This window comes from Eschrichtius robustus, chromosome X (genome assembly GCF_028021215.1).
Source record: "Eschrichtius robustus isolate mEscRob2 chromosome X, mEscRob2.pri, whole genome shotgun sequence".
NCBI classification, from domain to species: Eukaryota; Metazoa; Chordata; class Mammalia; order Artiodactyla; family Eschrichtiidae; genus Eschrichtius; species Eschrichtius robustus.
This window is the reverse complement of record NC_090845.1, coordinates 62426159-62443971: the sequence shown is the minus strand read 5'-3', so window position 1 is coordinate 62443971 and position 17813 is coordinate 62426159. Positions and strand designations below refer to the sequence as shown.

Sequence of the window (17813 nt, the reverse complement as noted above, 5' to 3'; positions counted from 1 at the left end):
ATTTGATTAGCTAAATGTTCTTATTTGCATTGCATTAATTTTGCTTTCTAAAAGAAGACTTGGATATTAAAATCCTTCTAATTTTTGTTGGAAAAAACAAAAACAAACAAACAAAACCAGAAGAACAAGAGATTAACACTACCTGAGTAGTGGATGTTAAGGTTTTAAAGGAGTCAATACATAATGCTTCCTTTTCCCCCCTTCATAATTTCTAAACAACTGAGAAATAAGGCATAGGAGACCAGTAAATGGAGATTAAAATCTCAGCATTCTTGCTGATGAAACTGTTGAGTGGACATGACTTTAGAGCTGCAGTCAAGTGGGCCTTTTAATTTTCTTTAATTCTCTGCCCTGAATTAGAGAGACTTAACTCACTTGGTTGGGCAACCTAGGCCACCCTCACAGAGAGCAAATCAGAATGCACCCTCTCTATAGGCAGGATGGCCTCAAAAGTGGGAACTCAGGAAGAGCAGAGCCATACATACCCAGTACCTTCTCTCAAAATCATTAGTCAGGTTAGTCAGTTTTCTTCCTAGAGAGGAGTAGTGAGGAGGCAGAAAGAGAAAAGAGGTTCACTCTCTAACAGTAGACATCTGCCTGCTCTGACCTGTGGAGACCTGCCCCTTTCTGTCACATACAGTCCCCTTGGGACTGTGCAGAAGAGTTCCACTCCACCCCTGAGTGCAGAGATGGGCACAGGACCCAGACTTGACCACTCATGGTAGCCCATAAGCCTGGGCTGGGTACAGGTCTCAAATAGGGCCAGCCAGAGACCTCATATGAGATTGATATGTGGACAAAGATACTGGGTCTTCAGAGTTTTTCTTAGATTACAAGTTGTAAGGATATCTCTATCTCAATCTCTACCTCCCCACCACAAGCTGCCACACGGAGGGGACCCGTGGCAGGAGATGAGCAGAGAGAAACAGGGCCTAGAAGGAGGGAGCCTGGTGGCATTGTTTGCATCTCACTGTTCCTAAAGTGAGATCTTTCCTTGCACTTCCCATTTATATGAGCCAATATATTCCCTTTTTTGCCTATACTAGTTTGAGTTGGATTTCTGTATTAAAAAAAAAAAAAGGCCTGTGTAATACAGTCTTGAAACATGAGTAGGCATTTCTAAGCTAAGAAGAGGAGGGACATTTTAGATAAGAGACACAGCCTAGGCAAAAGCTTAGAGGTTTGAAATGTTCAGTGTGGCTAATATAATGCCAAACAAAAGAGAGAATTGAAAATGAAAGGAAACATCTTATGTGGAACAATGTGGTAAACATCTCTTCCTAGTAAAATAACTTTAAAAAATAGAAATAGGACTTCCCTGGTGGTGCAGTGGTTAAGAATCTGCCTGCCAGTGCAGGGGACACAGGTTCGTGCCCTGGTCCCAGAAGATCCCACATGCCGTGGAGCAACTAAGCCCGTGCGCCACGACTACTGAGCCCGTGTGCCTAGAGCCTGTGCTCTGCAACAAGAGAAGCCACCGCAGTGAGAAGCCTGCGCACTGCAATGAAGAGTAGCCCCCGCTCGCCGCAACTAGAGAAAGCCCCCGCGCAGCAACGAAGACCCAAAACAGCCAAAAATAAATAAATAAATAAATAAATTTATTAAAAAAAATAGAAATAGAAGGACATTTTCTTAATGCGGTAAAGGAAATCCCAAACCAACAGTCATCATACTTAACTCCCTTGTAAATTGAAAATAAAACAAGGATGCCTGTTATTGCCATTATTCTTTAATATTGTCTTGGGTGTTCTGGCTAGTGCAATAAGATTTGAAACAGAAATAAGAGGAATCAATATTTGAAAAGAAGAGACAAAAATATGACTTGCAGATAATGTGGTTGTATGCCTGAGTATTCCCCAGATAAGAGGAATATCCAAAAATCAGTAGCAATCTTGTACGTCATAAATAACCAGTTAGAAAATACAGCAAAAGAGATCCTATGACATGTAAGAAATATATATATATATATATATATATATATATATATATATATAATGTTTTAAAATAAACTCAATGAGAGATACATATGACCTAAGAAAAACTATAAAACTTAATTGAAAAATATAAAATGAGTTTAATAAAGAGACATCTTTTGTTTCTGGATAGAAAAACTAAATATATCAGAATATTCTCTTAAAATGGATTTATGGATTTATTATCATTCCATTCAGAACCTCGACAAAGTTTTTCTTGAAACTCAATACAGTCAGTTCTGCTATAGGCAACATACGCATTTCTGAAAATCACCCAGCTATGCAAAATTGTGCAATAAAAGCCACATGGCTTATGGGTAAGATGGGGTTAGAGGCACAATACTACAAATCTTTGTCAGTGACACAAAAAAGATAGGAGATTAATCAAAATGGTATCACAGTTTTACACCAATTAAATGATAAGAAATGCGTGAATACTACAATAAATATGGCACTTTACCTTGAAAAAGACCTAAAGTTTGCTTGTGGAAATGGGCACTGAATGGTTTTAGCTTGTGAATTACTGTAAAGTGGTGGAAAGAGAGTTATCCGAAATTTGATGCAAAGTTGTGACACCAGAAGGATAGGTGGGACTGAAGTTCTCGTGGTGAACTGATGTAGCTGGTAGATGTCTGCAGAGTATGCATGTGTCCTGCATGTGTATTCCTGCACAGCCTGGTCTATCTGGGTGCAGTTTTCTGCATTCGTTTACTGTTTCCCATAGACCAAACTGCACATAAGCAAAGGCGAAATTTGCATTCTGCTAAAATTGTCGTCTCGGTGTATCAATCGCTTTGGAACAAAATCTCATTTTCAAAACAAGCAAGATAGCAGAAATGACTGTGAAATGACTGTTTCACTTTGAAAAATAAACTGCTTGGAGTACTTTGTAAAAGGAGTAAGTCTTGCCTTAACAAATGTTAAAATATGGTAAAGCACCCATTATTTAAAATGTGCTGGGAAAATAAACTAGAAACCACATAAATGTGCATAAATAGGGGACTGGTTAAATAAATTATGGGCCACCCCTACTGTGGAACACTAGACAGCCGTTTTAAGAAGTGAGGGGGGCCCATGAATACTGATCTGGAGAGCAGTTCAAAATATATTTTCAAGAAAAAAAAAAACAGAAGAACATGTATAGTATAATCATATTTGTATTTTAAAAGGCTATCTGGGGACTTCCCTGGTGGCGCAGTGGTTAAGAATCTGCCTGCCAATGCAGGGGACACGGGTTCGAGCCCTGGTCGGGGAAGACTCCACATGCCGCGGAGCAACTAAGCCCGTATGCCACAACTACTGAGCCTGTGCTCTAGAGCCTGCAAGCCACAACGACTGAGCCCGCGTGCTGCAACGACTGAAGCCCACGTGCCTAGAGCCTGTGCTCCGCAACAAGAGAAGCCACCACAATAAGCCCACATGCCCCAATGAAGAGTAGCCCCTGCTCGCCGCAACTAGAGAAAGCCCGCGCACAGCAATTAAGACACAGCCAAAAATAAATAAATAAATAAATAAATTAATTAACTAAAAAAAAGCTATCTGTATTTAAATTATGTGTATATTTTCCTGTATAGGCACGGAATCTAGAAGAAAGCAAAACAAACTGTTAACAAGGGAGATCTCACAGTGGGTGGAAGTGGATTTTTATTTTCTCTCTCGCTTACATGTTTTGCTTTCGTAATTTTTAAATTAAAAACTAAATTTAATGTGCTGGCATAAAAGCAGACATAGATCAATGAAAAATAGAGAATCCAGAGCTATATGCTAGTATATTTGAGAAGTTACTACATGATAAAGTAGACATAATCAGACAGTCGAGAAAAAATGACTAATGAATTGTATTAGGCCGACTGATTTGTATTTTGACAAAACTTCAAATTATTTATATACATAATATATATACTATCACATTTCATACACCAAAGTAAGTTCCAGATGGATTACAGGGTTAAGTAGAAAAAGTGAGATATCATCTATAAGAGGGTGATCATTTAAAACTTTTAATTAAAAAAAATTCAAGCCTATGGATAATTTTAGTAGTGTAATGAATACCCATATACTGTTTACCTAAATTCACCAATTGTCAGTGTTTGCCACATTTGCTTTCTTTCTCTCCCTCTACACACTCATGTGCATGCACGTGCATACACACATATGCACATTATTTTTGCTGACCCATTTGTGACACTTCATCCCTAAATACTCAGCACGTGTCTCCTAAGAACAAGGGCATTCTCCTACATAACCTCAATACCATTATCATGCACAGGAAACTAGTACTGATACACCATCATCATCTAACACATAGTCCACATTCAAATTTCCCCAATAGCCCCAATAATGTCCTTTATAGTTGTTTTTTTAAAAATTAATTAATTAATTTATTTATGGCTGTGTTGGGTCTTCGTTTCTGTGCAAGGGCTTTCTCTAGTTGTGGCAAGCGGGGGCCCCTCTTCATCGCGGTGCGCGGGCCTCTCACTATCGCGGCCTCTCTTGTTGTGGAGCACAGGCTCCAGACGCACAGGCTCAGTAATTGTGGCTCATGGGCCTAGCTGCTCTGCGGCATGTGGAATCTTCCCAGACCAGGGCTCGAACCCGTGTCCCCTGCATTGGCAGGCAGATTCTCAACCACTGCGCCACCAGGGAAGCCCTATAGTTGTTGTTAAAAAATATCCAAGTTCCAATTGAGAAATATGCACTTTATAATGTCATGTCTCCTTTTTAAAAAATTTTTATTTATTATTTATTTATTTTATTTATTTTTTGGCTGCGTTGGGTCTTCGTTGCTGCACGCGGGCTTTCTCTAGTTGCGGCGAGCAGGGGCTGCTCTTCATTGGGGTGCATGGGCTTCTCATTGCGGTGGCTTCTCTTGTTGCAGAGCACAGACTCCAGGCGCTCGGGCTTCAGTAGTTGTGGCATGTGGGCTCAGTAGTTGTGGCACATGGGCTCAGTAGTTGTGGTGCATGGGCTTACTCTGCGGCATGTGGGATCTTCCTGGACCAGGGCTCGAACCCGTGTCCCCTGCATTGGCAGGCGGATTCGTAACCACTGCGCCACCAGGGAAGTCCCAATGTCTCTTTAATCTAAAATAATCCCCCTGAATAAAGACGCAGACCTACTAGAGAATGGACTTGAGGCTACGGGGAGGGGGAAGGGTAAGCTGGGACAAAGTGAGAGTGGCATGGACATATATACACTACCAAACGTAAAATAGATAGCTAGTGGGAAGCAGCCCCATAGCACAGGGAGATCAGCTCGGTGCTTTGTGACCACCTAGAGGGGTGGGATAGGGAGGGTGGGAGGGAGGGAGACGCAAGAGGGAAGAGATATGGGGACATATGTATATGTATAACTGATTCACTTTGTTATAAAGCAGAAACTAAACACCATTGTAAAGCAATTATACTCTAATAAAGATGTTAAAAAATAATAGAAAAAATATAATCCCCCTGCTTTTGTTTTTCTTTTGTCTTTCAAGACAGTTGCAGAGTTCTGGCTAGTTGTCTTTTGTCTTGTCAAATGTCTGACAATCTGGATTGTCTGATTATGTCCTCATGACTAGATTCAGGTTAAAATTTTTTGGCAAAAATATGTCATGGATGATATGTATTGCTCATTACATCACATCTGGAGTGACAGAATGTCAATTTGTCCCATTATTTGTGAAGCTAACTTTGATCATTTGGTTAAGGTAGTTCCCCCTAGATCTCTTCACTGTACAGGTTCTGTTGTAGGCAGAATTTTGGCTCCCATGATCTTCTCTCCCTGTGAATGTGTTATATTACATGGCAAAAAGGACTTTGCAAATATAATTAAGGTTACCAATCCAAAGCAGGGAGACTGTCTTGGATTACCTCAGTGGGCTCAGTGTAATCACAGAAGCCCTTAAAAGTAGAAGAGGGGAGGTCAGAGAGATTCAAAGCAGAAGGATTTGATGCTTCAGAGCTTGGAAATGGAGAAGATCATATGTTAAGGAAATGGGACTTCAGTCCTACAATTGCATGGAACTAAATTCTACGAACAACGTGAATGAGCTTGGAAGTGAATTTTAGATGCTCTTCCCCAGAGCATCTAAAAAGGAATGCAGATACTTTGATTTTATCCCTGTGAGACCCTGAGCAAAGAATCCAGCCATGCAGTGCTGGACTTCTGACCTATATAAAGTGTGGAATAATAAATTTGTGTTGTTTTAAGCCTATAAATTTGTAGTAATTTGTTACGGCAGAAATATAAAACTAATGTAGGTACCTTTCCTTTTGTAATTAATATGTAAACTGTGGGGTGCTATTTTGAGATCTTGTGAATATCTTGTTTTCCATCACTCAAGGATCATCTATTGATTATGCTTATCTGAATCAGTTATTACTTTGGTGAGTACAAAACGGTGAGTTTTGAATTCTAGCATTTCTTGTAGATTTATTAGCTGGTGTTCTTCTATAAAGAAGAGCTTCCCCCTGCCATTTAAAAGCATCACTATGAACTTATGAAGTCTCTTAAAATTCAGTGTATTATCCAATACTATTAATGTTCTTTTGAAATTAAGTTTGGCAACTTCGAACATAAAATTTCAAAATTAAATATACTCACATTCTATGCTCAGCAAGTCCACTGATAGGTTTATACTCAATAGGAATGTACACATGTGTTCAGCAAATGATATCTACTAGAATGTTCATAGCAGTACTGCTTGTAGTAGCTAAAACCTGGAAAATAACCAAAAGTTGATCAACAAGGTAGAAGGAATAAATTGTGATATATTCCCACAAAGGAATACCATACAACTAAGAATGAATGGTCTACAATGACACACAACAATATGGATGAAACTCAAAAAGTTAATGTTGAATGAATTTCCTCAGTCTGGTAAAGGGTATATACAAAAAACCCACAGGGACTTCCCTGGTGGCACAGTGGTTAAGAATCCGCCTGCCAATGCAGGGGACATGGGTTCAAGCCCTGGTCCAGGAAGATCCCACATGCCGCAGAGCAACAAAGCCAGTGCGCCACAACTACTGAGCCTGCGCTCTAGAGCTCGCGAGCCACAACGACTGAGCCTGCGTGCCACAACTACTGAAGCCCGTGTGCCTAGAGCCCGTGCTCCACAACAAGAGAAGCCACCACAGTGAGAAGCCCACACACTGCAACAAAGAGTAGCCCCCACTTGCCTCAACTAGAGAGAAAGCCTGCATGCAGCAAGGAAGACCCAACGCAGCCAAAAAAAAAAAAAAACCCACAGCTAGCCATCATACTTAATGGTGAAAACCTGAGTGCTTTCCCCCTATGATCAGAAGCAAGGCAAGGATGTCTACTCTCACCACTTCTATTCAACACTGTACTGGAAGTTTGAGCTAGAGCAATTAGGTAAGGAAAAGAAATAAAGGGCATTCAGATTGGAAATGAAACCATCTCTGTTTGCAGATGATATGATCTTGTATATAGAAAGTCCTAAGGAATCCATTAAAACACTATTAGAACTTATAGGTGAGCTCAGCCAGGTTGCAAGGTACAAGATCAATATACAGATATCAATTATATTTCTATAGGATCAATGAAAAAAATAAGGAAACATTTTATTTACAATAACGTTAAAAAGAATAATATACTTGGGAATATATTTATCAAAAGAAGTACAAAACTTACTCTCTGAAAACTACAAAATATTGTTGACAGAAATTAAAAAGACCTTAAAAAATGGAAAGACATCCCATGTTCACAGTTCAGAAGACTTGATATTGTTAAGATGGCAATACTATCCAAATTAATCTATGGATATAAGGCAATATCCATCAAAATTCCAGCTGTCTTCTTTGCAGAAATTGGCAAGCAGATCCTACATTTCACATGGAAATTCAAGGGACCCCAGAATAGTCGAAAGAATCTTGAAAGAGAAGAACAAAGTTAAAGGACTCGCACTTCCAATTTCAAAACTTACTACAAAGCTACAGTAATCAAGAGTGTGGGACTGGCATAAGGACAGACATATAACTCAGTGGAATACAATTGAGAGTCCAGAAATAAACGCTCACATTTTTGGTCAGTTGATTTTTGACAAGGGTGCCAAGAGAATTCAATGCGGGAAAGAATAGTCTTTTCAATAAATGGTATTGGGACACTTGATATCCATTTGCAAAAGAATGGATTTGGACCCGTACCTCACACCTTGTACAGAAATTAACTCAAAAATGGATCAAAGACCTAAATATAAGAGGTAAAACCATAAAACTCTTAGAGGGAAACATAGGTGTAAATCTTTGTGACCATGGATTAGGCAATGGTTTCTTACATATGACACTTAAAGCAGAAGCAGTCAAAGAAAAAATAGATAAATTGGACTTTGTCAAAATTAAAAACTTTTGTGTATCAAAAGACACTATGAAGAAAGTGAAAAGACAGCTTATAGAATGGGCAAAAATATTAGCAGATCTTATATCTGATAAGGATCTAGTGTCTAGACTCTACAATAAAAAGACAATCCAATTAAAAATGGATGAACGATTTAAATAGATTTTTCTTCCAAAAAGATGTCCAAATGGCTAATAAGCACATGAGAAAATGCTCAACATCATTAGTCATTAGGGAAATGCAAATCAAAACCACAATAAGATACCACCTCACACTTACTAGGATGGCTATGATAAAAAAAAAGATGGATTATAACAAGTGTTGGTGAGAATGTTGAATAAATGGAACCCTCATAATACTGCTGGTGGGAATGTGAAGTGGTGCAGCCTTTGTGGAAAACAGTGTGGCAGTTCCTCGAAAGATTAAAAATAGAGTTACCATATGATTCAGCAATTCTACTCCTAGGTATGTACTCAAAATAATGTAACACATATGTCCACAGAAAAACTTGTATACTAATGTTCATAGCAGTATTATTCATAATAGCAAAAAAAAAAAAAAAAAAGGGAAAGAGACAACCCAAATGTCCATTGGCTGATTAATGGATAAATAAATTTTTTTCCATACAATGGAACATTATTTGGCAATAAAAAGGAATGAAGTATGTACTTATACATGGTAGAACATCAATGAACCTTGAAAACATTATGCTAAATGAAAGAAGCTGGTTCACAAAAGACCACATACTGCATGCTTCCATTTAGGTGAAAATGTCTAGAAAAATAGGCAAATTTATGGAGACCAAAAGTAGAATTGTGGTTGCCTAGGGCTGGAGTGAGGGGTTTGGGAGGAAATGGGGAATGACTGGAAATGGGAACAGGGTTTCTTGTTGGGATGATGAATATGTATAAAATTGATTGTAGTAATGGGTGTACAGCTCTGTGGCTATACTAAAAACTAGTGAATTGTTCACTTCAAAAGGTTGAATTTTATGGTATGCGAATTTTATCTCAATTATCAAAAGAGTATGTACTATATGTTTCTATTTATAAAAAGAACAAAAACAGGTTAAAAAAAAAATCTAGGCTGTTAGAAGTTGGGACAGAGGTTGCCCTTGTCAGAAGGGAAAGTAGTTACTGGAAGGAAGCATGAAGGGGATTTCTGGGGCACTGATAATGGTTTGTTTCTTGATGTGGGTGCTGTTACAGAAGTGTGTTCATTTTGTGAGCATTCATTGAGCTGTACACTTATGATACCAGTGTGCACATTTCTCTGTGTATACCGTACCTCAATAAAAAGTTAAAAAATTTTAAGCTCTGTAACTGAAAGCAACAAACATAGGAAAATATTTGAATCGAATATTACAGAAGAAAGGTTAATATCTATATAAAGAATTAATTCTCATTTATAAGGAAAGCATCAGGACCCAAATAACTAAGTTGGAAAAAGAAAAGATATGAATAAACAATTTCCAAAAGAAATAGTAATTCTAAACAGAATGCACTTCTACTTTTATTTTATTAGCAAATGACTTGTTTAAATTATAGCTATGCTGGTGAGATTGTGGTAATGTTGCTTTGCTGTAACATGGCTGATAGCACTGTAAACTGATAAAAATCCTTTGGGAAGGCATGGTAACAAGTATCAAAATTTACAAATATGTTCATTATCTTTGACCCAATAATCCCAATCCTGGGAATGAAGCCTAAGAAAGTAATTCAACTAGAGACATTGTATTAATGAAGGTGTTTCTTAGAACAAAGGAAAACTGGAAACAACCTGAATAAATGTTTAAATGGTTAAGTAAATAATGGTACATCAGTGCTATGGAATATTATGCAACCACTAACAATGATAATTTTGAATACTAGAAGTAACTTGAAAAATATTTATTTGATCATGAAAACAGAAGCATGCAAAATTATATGATAATATTGGGTGGTTTTTTTTCTTTTTTTGCAGTTTTCATTAGTGTTAAATTGTTTTATAATAAAAACAAACAAAAAAATTCAATGTTTTGCACCTGGCCATTATACCACAAGAAAGAGATAATGAAGCTGGAGAAATCCATAACGGTGGAGGACATCATGGAACTTCTGGAAAAATAAAAGCTGAGGAAGGAAATATGGTTGAATTCTACAAATTAATGAAAGGGATAGGTAGGTGAATGAGAAGAGTTGCATAAAATCTTGGAACGCTAGAATTGGAGAGCACCTCCTAATGCTTCTAATTAACTGATCAAGTTTTTATTGAATAATTGAATGCCTATTAAGTCCACTGTTAACCTGCACATGCTAGGCTGGTCTCTACATGGGACCCTGACTTTACTTCATGCCTCAACCCCTTGCAAACTAAGAGGCCTTCTTTATATATCCCAGTCTGTACCAAGGACTTCTTTCCCTGAATATTTACAGCAGCAGTTTGTCGATTAATCTCATAATTGAATCAATCACCTAATCTAAGTAACCAAATAATTATCATACACACTAAAGTATTATTCTGAATATGAATTAAGTTTTTATTGAATACTTCCCATGTGCCAGGCAGGAAGAGTTGATTTCATAATCTCATCTAAGCATCTCAACAACCCTGTGAAACGTGTATATTATATCCAAAAACTGAGGCTCAGAGATGTTAGGTAATTTGCTCAAGGCCACACAGTGTCTGAGCTGGAAATTTAACCTAGGTCTAACTCCAAAGACTGCACTCCTAACCACTAGGTAATACAGTTTCAATTGTACTGTGTGTGTTTTCTTTCCCTAACTAGATTTTTAAGACTACCAGGGCCAGGATTTTATTTTCTGTATCCTTTGTAGTCTCTTCATTGCTATGCTAGCTGCTATACACATAGTTGGTGCTCAATGAATACTTAAGGAAAGCCAAAACGGAGCTGTACCTAGCTGAAACGACCAGTTACTTCAAAAAGGATTTATATTTTAGATAGATTCATTGGTGACGTATTCATAATGGACTATTTAAAGGAAACAAGGATATTTAGGCCCATCCTTAATCCCTGAGATGTCTTGGTGGAAGAGAACCACACCTTCACAACCCTTGGTGCTCCGTTCTAAGAACTGATTAGGCTGGATGGGGTTTTAGGGTCTGACACCCGGTGTGATCTTTCTTTGATTCTTCTGCTCCTCTTCTGTTTCCCAGAAACTGCTAGCCTAAAAGGGCTTGTCTCCATGCTGGTGCTTCTCCTGGTTTGGCTTTGCTTGCTGCCATGCCTCCTTTTCTTGTGCATTTAAATGAGGTATGGTACCCATAGAGGCCGGTATTGAAGTCCAGTACACCAGGTTTTACCAGTAAGGTGGTCAACAAATAATTATGGTGTATGTCAGGCAAGTTATGCCCCTGAGCCTCAGTTTACTCATCAGTAAAATGGAATTAAATAAGCTCCCTCCTCTAATATTTCAATATTGTCAGGATTTCATAGTTAATATTTAGTTTAACATTTATAGGTTGCTGGAGGTACACTATGGAGAGACTGGGGCCTAGAAATCTAGATGGGATTAATTATCTGTGTACAGGTGGTGGTTGAAATCATCTTCCATTCTCCTGCTGACTGCATTAGGAAACACCCACAGTTGAGGGTCAGGGCTGAGGGGTTGGCGTCAGATGGCTGTCCACAATCTGGTAGGGTCCTTGGGAAAGATTTCAGGGGTGAGGTAACCTCATGTAGAAAAGAAAGCTTAGTAGGAATGAGAGTTGAGTTGGAGACTCCCCGGTGCTGTTTTCCCCTCCACCTCTCACCCCCCTCCCCCACTCCTGCCAATCACCGATTCTGACTATCAAGGCACAAAGGTAGAAAATCCCCTGGGGTTTCAGGCCAGGAAGCCTCTTATTGTCCGGCTCTGACGCTGAGCGAGGAGAATGGGAAAAGGCTGCCCTCCCCCCTTCCTCGCTCCCTGCCACGCTGGTCTTGCTTTTGCAAGTGCGAAGCAATGTCAGGCCCCACGCAATCCCTTTTGCAAAGCTGGAGGGAGAAAGAGAGAGACAGAGGGAGGGAGGGAGGGAGGGAGGAAGGGAGGGCGGGCGAGAGAGAGAGAGGTGTGTGTGTGTGTGTGTGTGTGTGTGTGTGTGTGTGTGTGTGTGTGTGTGTGTGTGTGTGTGTGTGTGTGTGTGTGTGTGTGTGTGTGTGTGTGTGTGTGTGTGTGTGTGTGTGTGTGTGTGTTGTGTAGCAAGGAGGATTGGGGGTGGGATTCCATGACGTTACCGGCTCCGCCTCCCGGTGTATAAAACGGGCGCTTGGCGCGCGACGACCCCAAGCAGCAGCTTTGAAGCCTGAGCAACCGAGCTCGGCAACCGCAACCGAACTCGGCAGCCCCAACCCAACTCGGCTGAACTCAGCCTCACCGAGCACTATTCGAGACGCTCCGCGCCCTGGGCTTGCGACAGCTCCCCGGTAAGCGTTGGGGGCCGACACGTGTGTCGGAGGGGGCGGGCGAGGGTCTGGGCATACCTAGGATTCTCTGGCAACCATGGCATGCAGTTGCATCAACACGGCCGTGACCTGTTGCTGGCGAGACCCCAGCCCTGGGAGCCAAGGCTCCCATTTCCACCTCAGCCCCAGACGTTTGCTAGATGGGGGCATAAGAAACTGGGAGCTGAGTCGCAGGGCATAGGGCGGAACCCCTCCTCTCGGGTGTGAGCAATTTCTGGCTGCTCAGGGGCCCCTCTCGGGGGGCGTCTCCAAATCTTTAGATGTCGAAGCCCCGCCTCACTGTTGATGCTTGCTGGTCAGCCTTGCGGGGCGGGAGGAAGTGGGGGAACATTTGCTTACCCCCCTGGGCGATGGCAGCGCCAGTTACACAGTGTGGGCTTGGAGAGGAGGGATGGAACTGAGTCGGTGCTCACTTTTGATCTGTAGCTGAGGTCGGTCCCCCCCTCCCTCCGGGAGATCTAGGAACCTTGCTTATCTGAAGCCCTGGGGGCGAGCGCCGAAAAGGAATGTGGATATTGGGTGTGAGAAGGGGGTTCTCCCCAGAGCTGCTGGCCTTTCCTGGGTTGAGTTCTGTTTAATCCCCAAAGAGCCACAGGCCAGGGGAGGGACACAATTGAGCTTCTCTGGCTCCTGGGTTGGGGTCTAGGATAAACGCTATAGTTTCCCCGCCAAAGAAAGAAGAGACTAATATTAATTGAGCACCTAGTAGGTGCCAGGCCACTGAACTGTAGGGAGCTTTCACATGCCTTTTCTGAAATTAGTCCTTCCACAAACCTGTGAGGTATTGTTATTCCTACTTGCATATGAAGAAACTGAGGTTAGAGGAAAAGTGACTTGCCTTTGTCCCTTCAACATCCTCCTCCCATCCCCCCCCCCAGCTCCTTTACTTGGTGGAGTGGGTATTGTAATTCACTCTTAGAGCTTACGGATAATGAGCCCTATTGAAGGTCTTTTGTCTTGTTTTTCACCAGATCCTTCCTAGCATCGTCTTCAATTCCAGCTAGAATGCTGTGGCAGGCGCTTTGCAGATTTGGTCAAAAGCTGGTACGCAGACGTACACTGGAGCCAGGCATGGCTGAGACTCGCCTTGCTAGATGCCTGACCACTCTGGATTTAGTGGCCCTAGGTGTGGGCAGCACATTGGGTGCAGGCGTGTATGTCCTGGCTGGCGAGGTGGCCAAAGATAAAGCAGGACCATCCATTGTGATCTGCTTTTTGGTGGCCGCCCTATCTTCTATGTTGGCTGGGCTGTGCTATGCGGAGTTTGGTGCTCGGGTTCCCCGTTCTGGTTCTGCGTACCTCTACAGCTATGTCACTGTGGGTGAACTCTGGGCCTTCACCACTGGCTGGAACCTCATCCTCTCCTATGTCATCGGTGAGATGGTGGGGCAGGGGGGAACTGCACAGCCAGTGAAGGGGCACGGAGTCAGGAAATCTGGGTGGAATGGTGAAGTGAGGTGTTCATCATTCGCAGGACTTAAATATCCATAAATGCGTGTATTTGTTGGGGGGCTGGGAGGGTTGAAGGTGTGGAGAAATTGTTTGTTCTACTTACCTCTGTCTTGGTGTCCTTAATTGACTGGCTTTGGTTCTTAAAATGTAAGAATAGGCGAAAATAGCAGGTATTCTTGTGAGACTGGTCTGGGGGAGGGAGGAGAGGAGAGAGGAAACTTGACCCCATGTTTCTGCCTCTGGTCCACCAGGTACAGCCAGTGTGGCCCGGGCCTGGAGCTCAGCTTTTGACAACCTGATTGGGAACCACATCTCTCAGACCCTGCAGGGGAGCATCTCACTGCACGTTCCCCATGTCCTCGCAGAATATCCAGACTTTTTTGCTATGGGCCTTGTGTTGTTGCTCACCGGTGAGGCAAGGGACAGGGACAGGGACAGCGACGGGGGTGGGGCTAGTGGGGACCAGGCCTGGGAGCTTGTGGAGGTGAGAGCAGTGAGAAAGAAGAAGCTGGGAAGGAAAGGTCTGCACTTAGAGGCAAGGAAAACAAAGCTTGGACTGAGGCCTTTCTTTCCCACAGGATTGCTGGCTCTGGGCGCTAGTGAGTCGGCCCTGGTTACCAAAGTGTTCACGGTGGTGAATCTTTTGGTTCTCGGTTTTGTCATCATCTCTGGCTTCATTAAGGGAGATCTGCACAACTGGAAGCTCACAGAAGAGGACTACAAACTGGCCGTGGCTGGACTCAATGACACCTATAGGTTAGGAGATTCAGGAGATGCAGAGCTGGGAGCATGACGGGGAACAGAGGGATCTGCGCTGAGGGATTCTGGATTGGCAGTGGGGAGGAATGGGAGCCTAGGCCTTGAAGGCCCAGCTAAATAGTTGGGCCTTAGAGAAAAGGAACAAGAGTTGGCTGAACACGCTCTTACCTTTTCTATCCCTTCTTTCACTTTAGCTTGGGCCCTCTGGGCTCTGGAGGGTTTGTGCCTTTCGGCTTCGAGGGGATTCTCCGTGGAGCAGCGACCTGTTTCTATGCATTTGTTGGTTTCGACTGTATTGCTACCACTGGTAACACAGTCATTCCGTTCCTTCTGGGGCTTGGGCATCTGCGTGTGCTCAGGCGGCGTGTGGGTTGGAGTGGTAGAGGAGCGAGCCTGCTTCTCTGATTCAGAACCTTGTGCCCCTTCTTGTAGGGGAAGAGGCCCAGAATCCCCAGCGTTCCATCCCCACAGGCATTGTGATTTCACTGTTCGTCTGCTTTTCGGCCTATTTTGGTGTCTCTTCGGCACTCACGCTCATGATGCCTTACTACCAGCTTCAACCCGAGAGCCCCTTGCCTGAGGCCTTTCTCTATACTGGATGGGCCCCTGCCCGCTATGTTGTAGCCATCGGATCCCTCTGTGCTCTTTCTACCAGGTCAGTGTCAAACGTTTGTTCTCCTCTGCTGTCAGAGTCTCAGGTGATAGCATTCCACACCAGAGAATACCCCTTAAAAGGCCCTTAAGAAGTCCCTAAAACGGCTGGGAGCAGAAGGTGGAGACTCCTTAAGCTCACAGTCTTGAGGAGAGAGATGCCCAGTCAACGCCGCTCTGGGCGTACTTCTCTCCAGCCTCTTGGGCTCTATGTTCCCCATGCCTCGGGTGATCTACGCGATGGCAGAGGATGGCCTCCTGTTTCGCGTCCTTGCCCGGATCTACACCGGCACACACACCCCCATCGTGGCCACTGTGGTCTCTGGCATTATCGCAGGTGAAAACTCATCTTTGCCCTTCCCCTCGTTGTTTCACCAACTCCGTTCACTTTGCTCTTGCCTTCGCTCATGTTTTCTGCCCATCAATTTCAGCATTCATGGCATTCCTCTTTGAACTCACTGATCTGGTGGACCTCATGTCAATTGGGACCCTGCTTGCTTACTCCCTGGTGGCTATTTGTGTTCTCATCCTCAGGTGAGACTCCTTTCCTCTGCATACTGTGGTTTGGGTTTTGATTCTGAGATGAGGAGTGATGGGGATCTGCTCCTCCTTCCTCCTCTTCCTTCATCATCCTGACTTTCCTTGAGGAATACGGATATCCCTCCCTGCCAAAAAGAGTGGCTACCCGTAATGGTGACGAGGAAGGTTAAGCTGCCTGGGAGAAGATGGTATAGTGGTCAAGGGTTGTTCTTAATACTGCCATCTTCCTCTTGTCTCAGGTATCAGCCTGACCAGGAGATGAGGAATGAGGAAGGTGAAGTGGAGTTGCAGGAGGAGAAGATCCATGAAGCAGAGAAGCTGACCCTACAGGGACTATTTTGTCCACTCAACTCCATCCCCACTCCACTCTCTGGCCAAGTTGTCTATGTTTGTTCCTCACTGCTTGGTGAGCATTGGCATTTTTCTCTTGGGTCAGCACGATGGGAAGGAGGGGAGTGTGTGGCATTTGGTGGCTGAGAGAGGGTGACCCTCCTTGCAATGGGGTGCCTAATGTCTTAATATGTTGCTCTCAAGAACTGGCTTTGATGTTTCTCAACTTGACCCTTGAAGCTCTACTGCTGAGTGTCCTTTGCCTGGTGCTGGCCCAGTGGTCCACTCCACTGCTTTCTGGAGACCCATTGTGGATTGCAGTGTTTGTGCTGCTCCTGACGCTCATTACTGGGATCACTGGAGTCATCTGGAGACAGCCACAGAGCTCCACTCCACTCCACTTTAAGGTAAATGATCTCTTTTTTTCCCCTCCACCAACCCACCTTGGAAGAATAGGTTCCAGATACCTTGCAGTCTCATACATATTCTTTCATTGGACAAGAAGGGAGAGATATAGGAGATACCTAGGCCAAAGATGTCTTCTCTGACCCTTCCTGTTCCATTTCCACAAATTCTGCATATTCTTGGAGTCCCATATGAGGTACACTACATGAATGGACACTGAAATACACAGCATGAGTAGGAGTCGGACTCTCCCTTTCCTGGCTTGAGTAGGTTAGGGATCTCTTTCTATATCACCCTGTGGTCTGTACAAAGAAGATTTTGCTTTGTTCCCAGGTACCTGCTTTGCCTCTCCTCCCACTAGTGAGCATCTTTGTGAATATTTACCTTATGATGCAGATGACAGCTGGCACCTGGGCCCGATTTGGGGTCTGGATGCTGATTGGTAGGTATCCACTTGGGAAGAGTAGGCCTCTCGGGTCTCCTTTCCCGCCTCCTTTCCCTCTTGGTCTCGAGTAGGAGCCCTATTAAGCCTTTACAGGCCACTATTTTCCCTACCTCACAGCTACCTTTCCCTACTAGGGTTTGCTATCTACTTCGGCTATGGGATGCAGCACAGCCTGGAAGAGGTTAAGAGTGACCAACCCCCACTCAAGTCTAGGGCCAAAACTGTAGACCTGGATCTCAGCAGTGCCTGTACACATTCGATTTGACATCATCACACCTGAATGCTGTCTGTTCTTCCTGCACAATAATGGAGAGTACTCCTGACCACACAGAGAGCTAGGCTTCCCATGGGATGTTGGTGGGGGAACACAGATAGAGCTCTGTATTTATTGTGGAGCGAAGGATGTGTCTGCTCTTTCTTGTCTTTTTTCTTTTTTTCACTCGTCTACTTTTTAACTGTATCTGTAGCTGCT

At 43.1% G+C, this 17813-nt stretch overlaps 1 protein-coding gene across 2 annotated transcripts; it reads left to right on the top strand.

Moving 5' to 3' along the window:
* The first annotated feature begins 12515 nt into the window (after positions 1-12515).
* On the top strand, positions 12516-17813 carry SLC7A3 (solute carrier family 7 member 3). Of its 2 annotated transcripts, none has more exons than XM_068533044.1 (12): positions 12516-12720; positions 13731-14134; positions 14463-14621; positions 14790-14967; positions 15165-15277; positions 15403-15625; positions 15819-15958; positions 16053-16155; positions 16401-16567; positions 16696-16898; positions 17230-17338; positions 17476-17813. In XM_068533044.1, exons 2-12 carry the CDS (start codon positions 13765-13767, stop codon positions 17604-17606), a joined length of 1896 nt encoding a protein of 631 aa, XP_068389145.1. In that variant the 5' UTR covers positions 12516-12720; positions 13731-13764; the 3' UTR covers positions 17607-17813. The 2 variants fall into 2 exon arrangements, with proteins under 2 accessions (XP_068389145.1, XP_068389144.1); XM_068533043.1 differs by having other exon boundaries at positions 12645-12720; positions 16732-16898.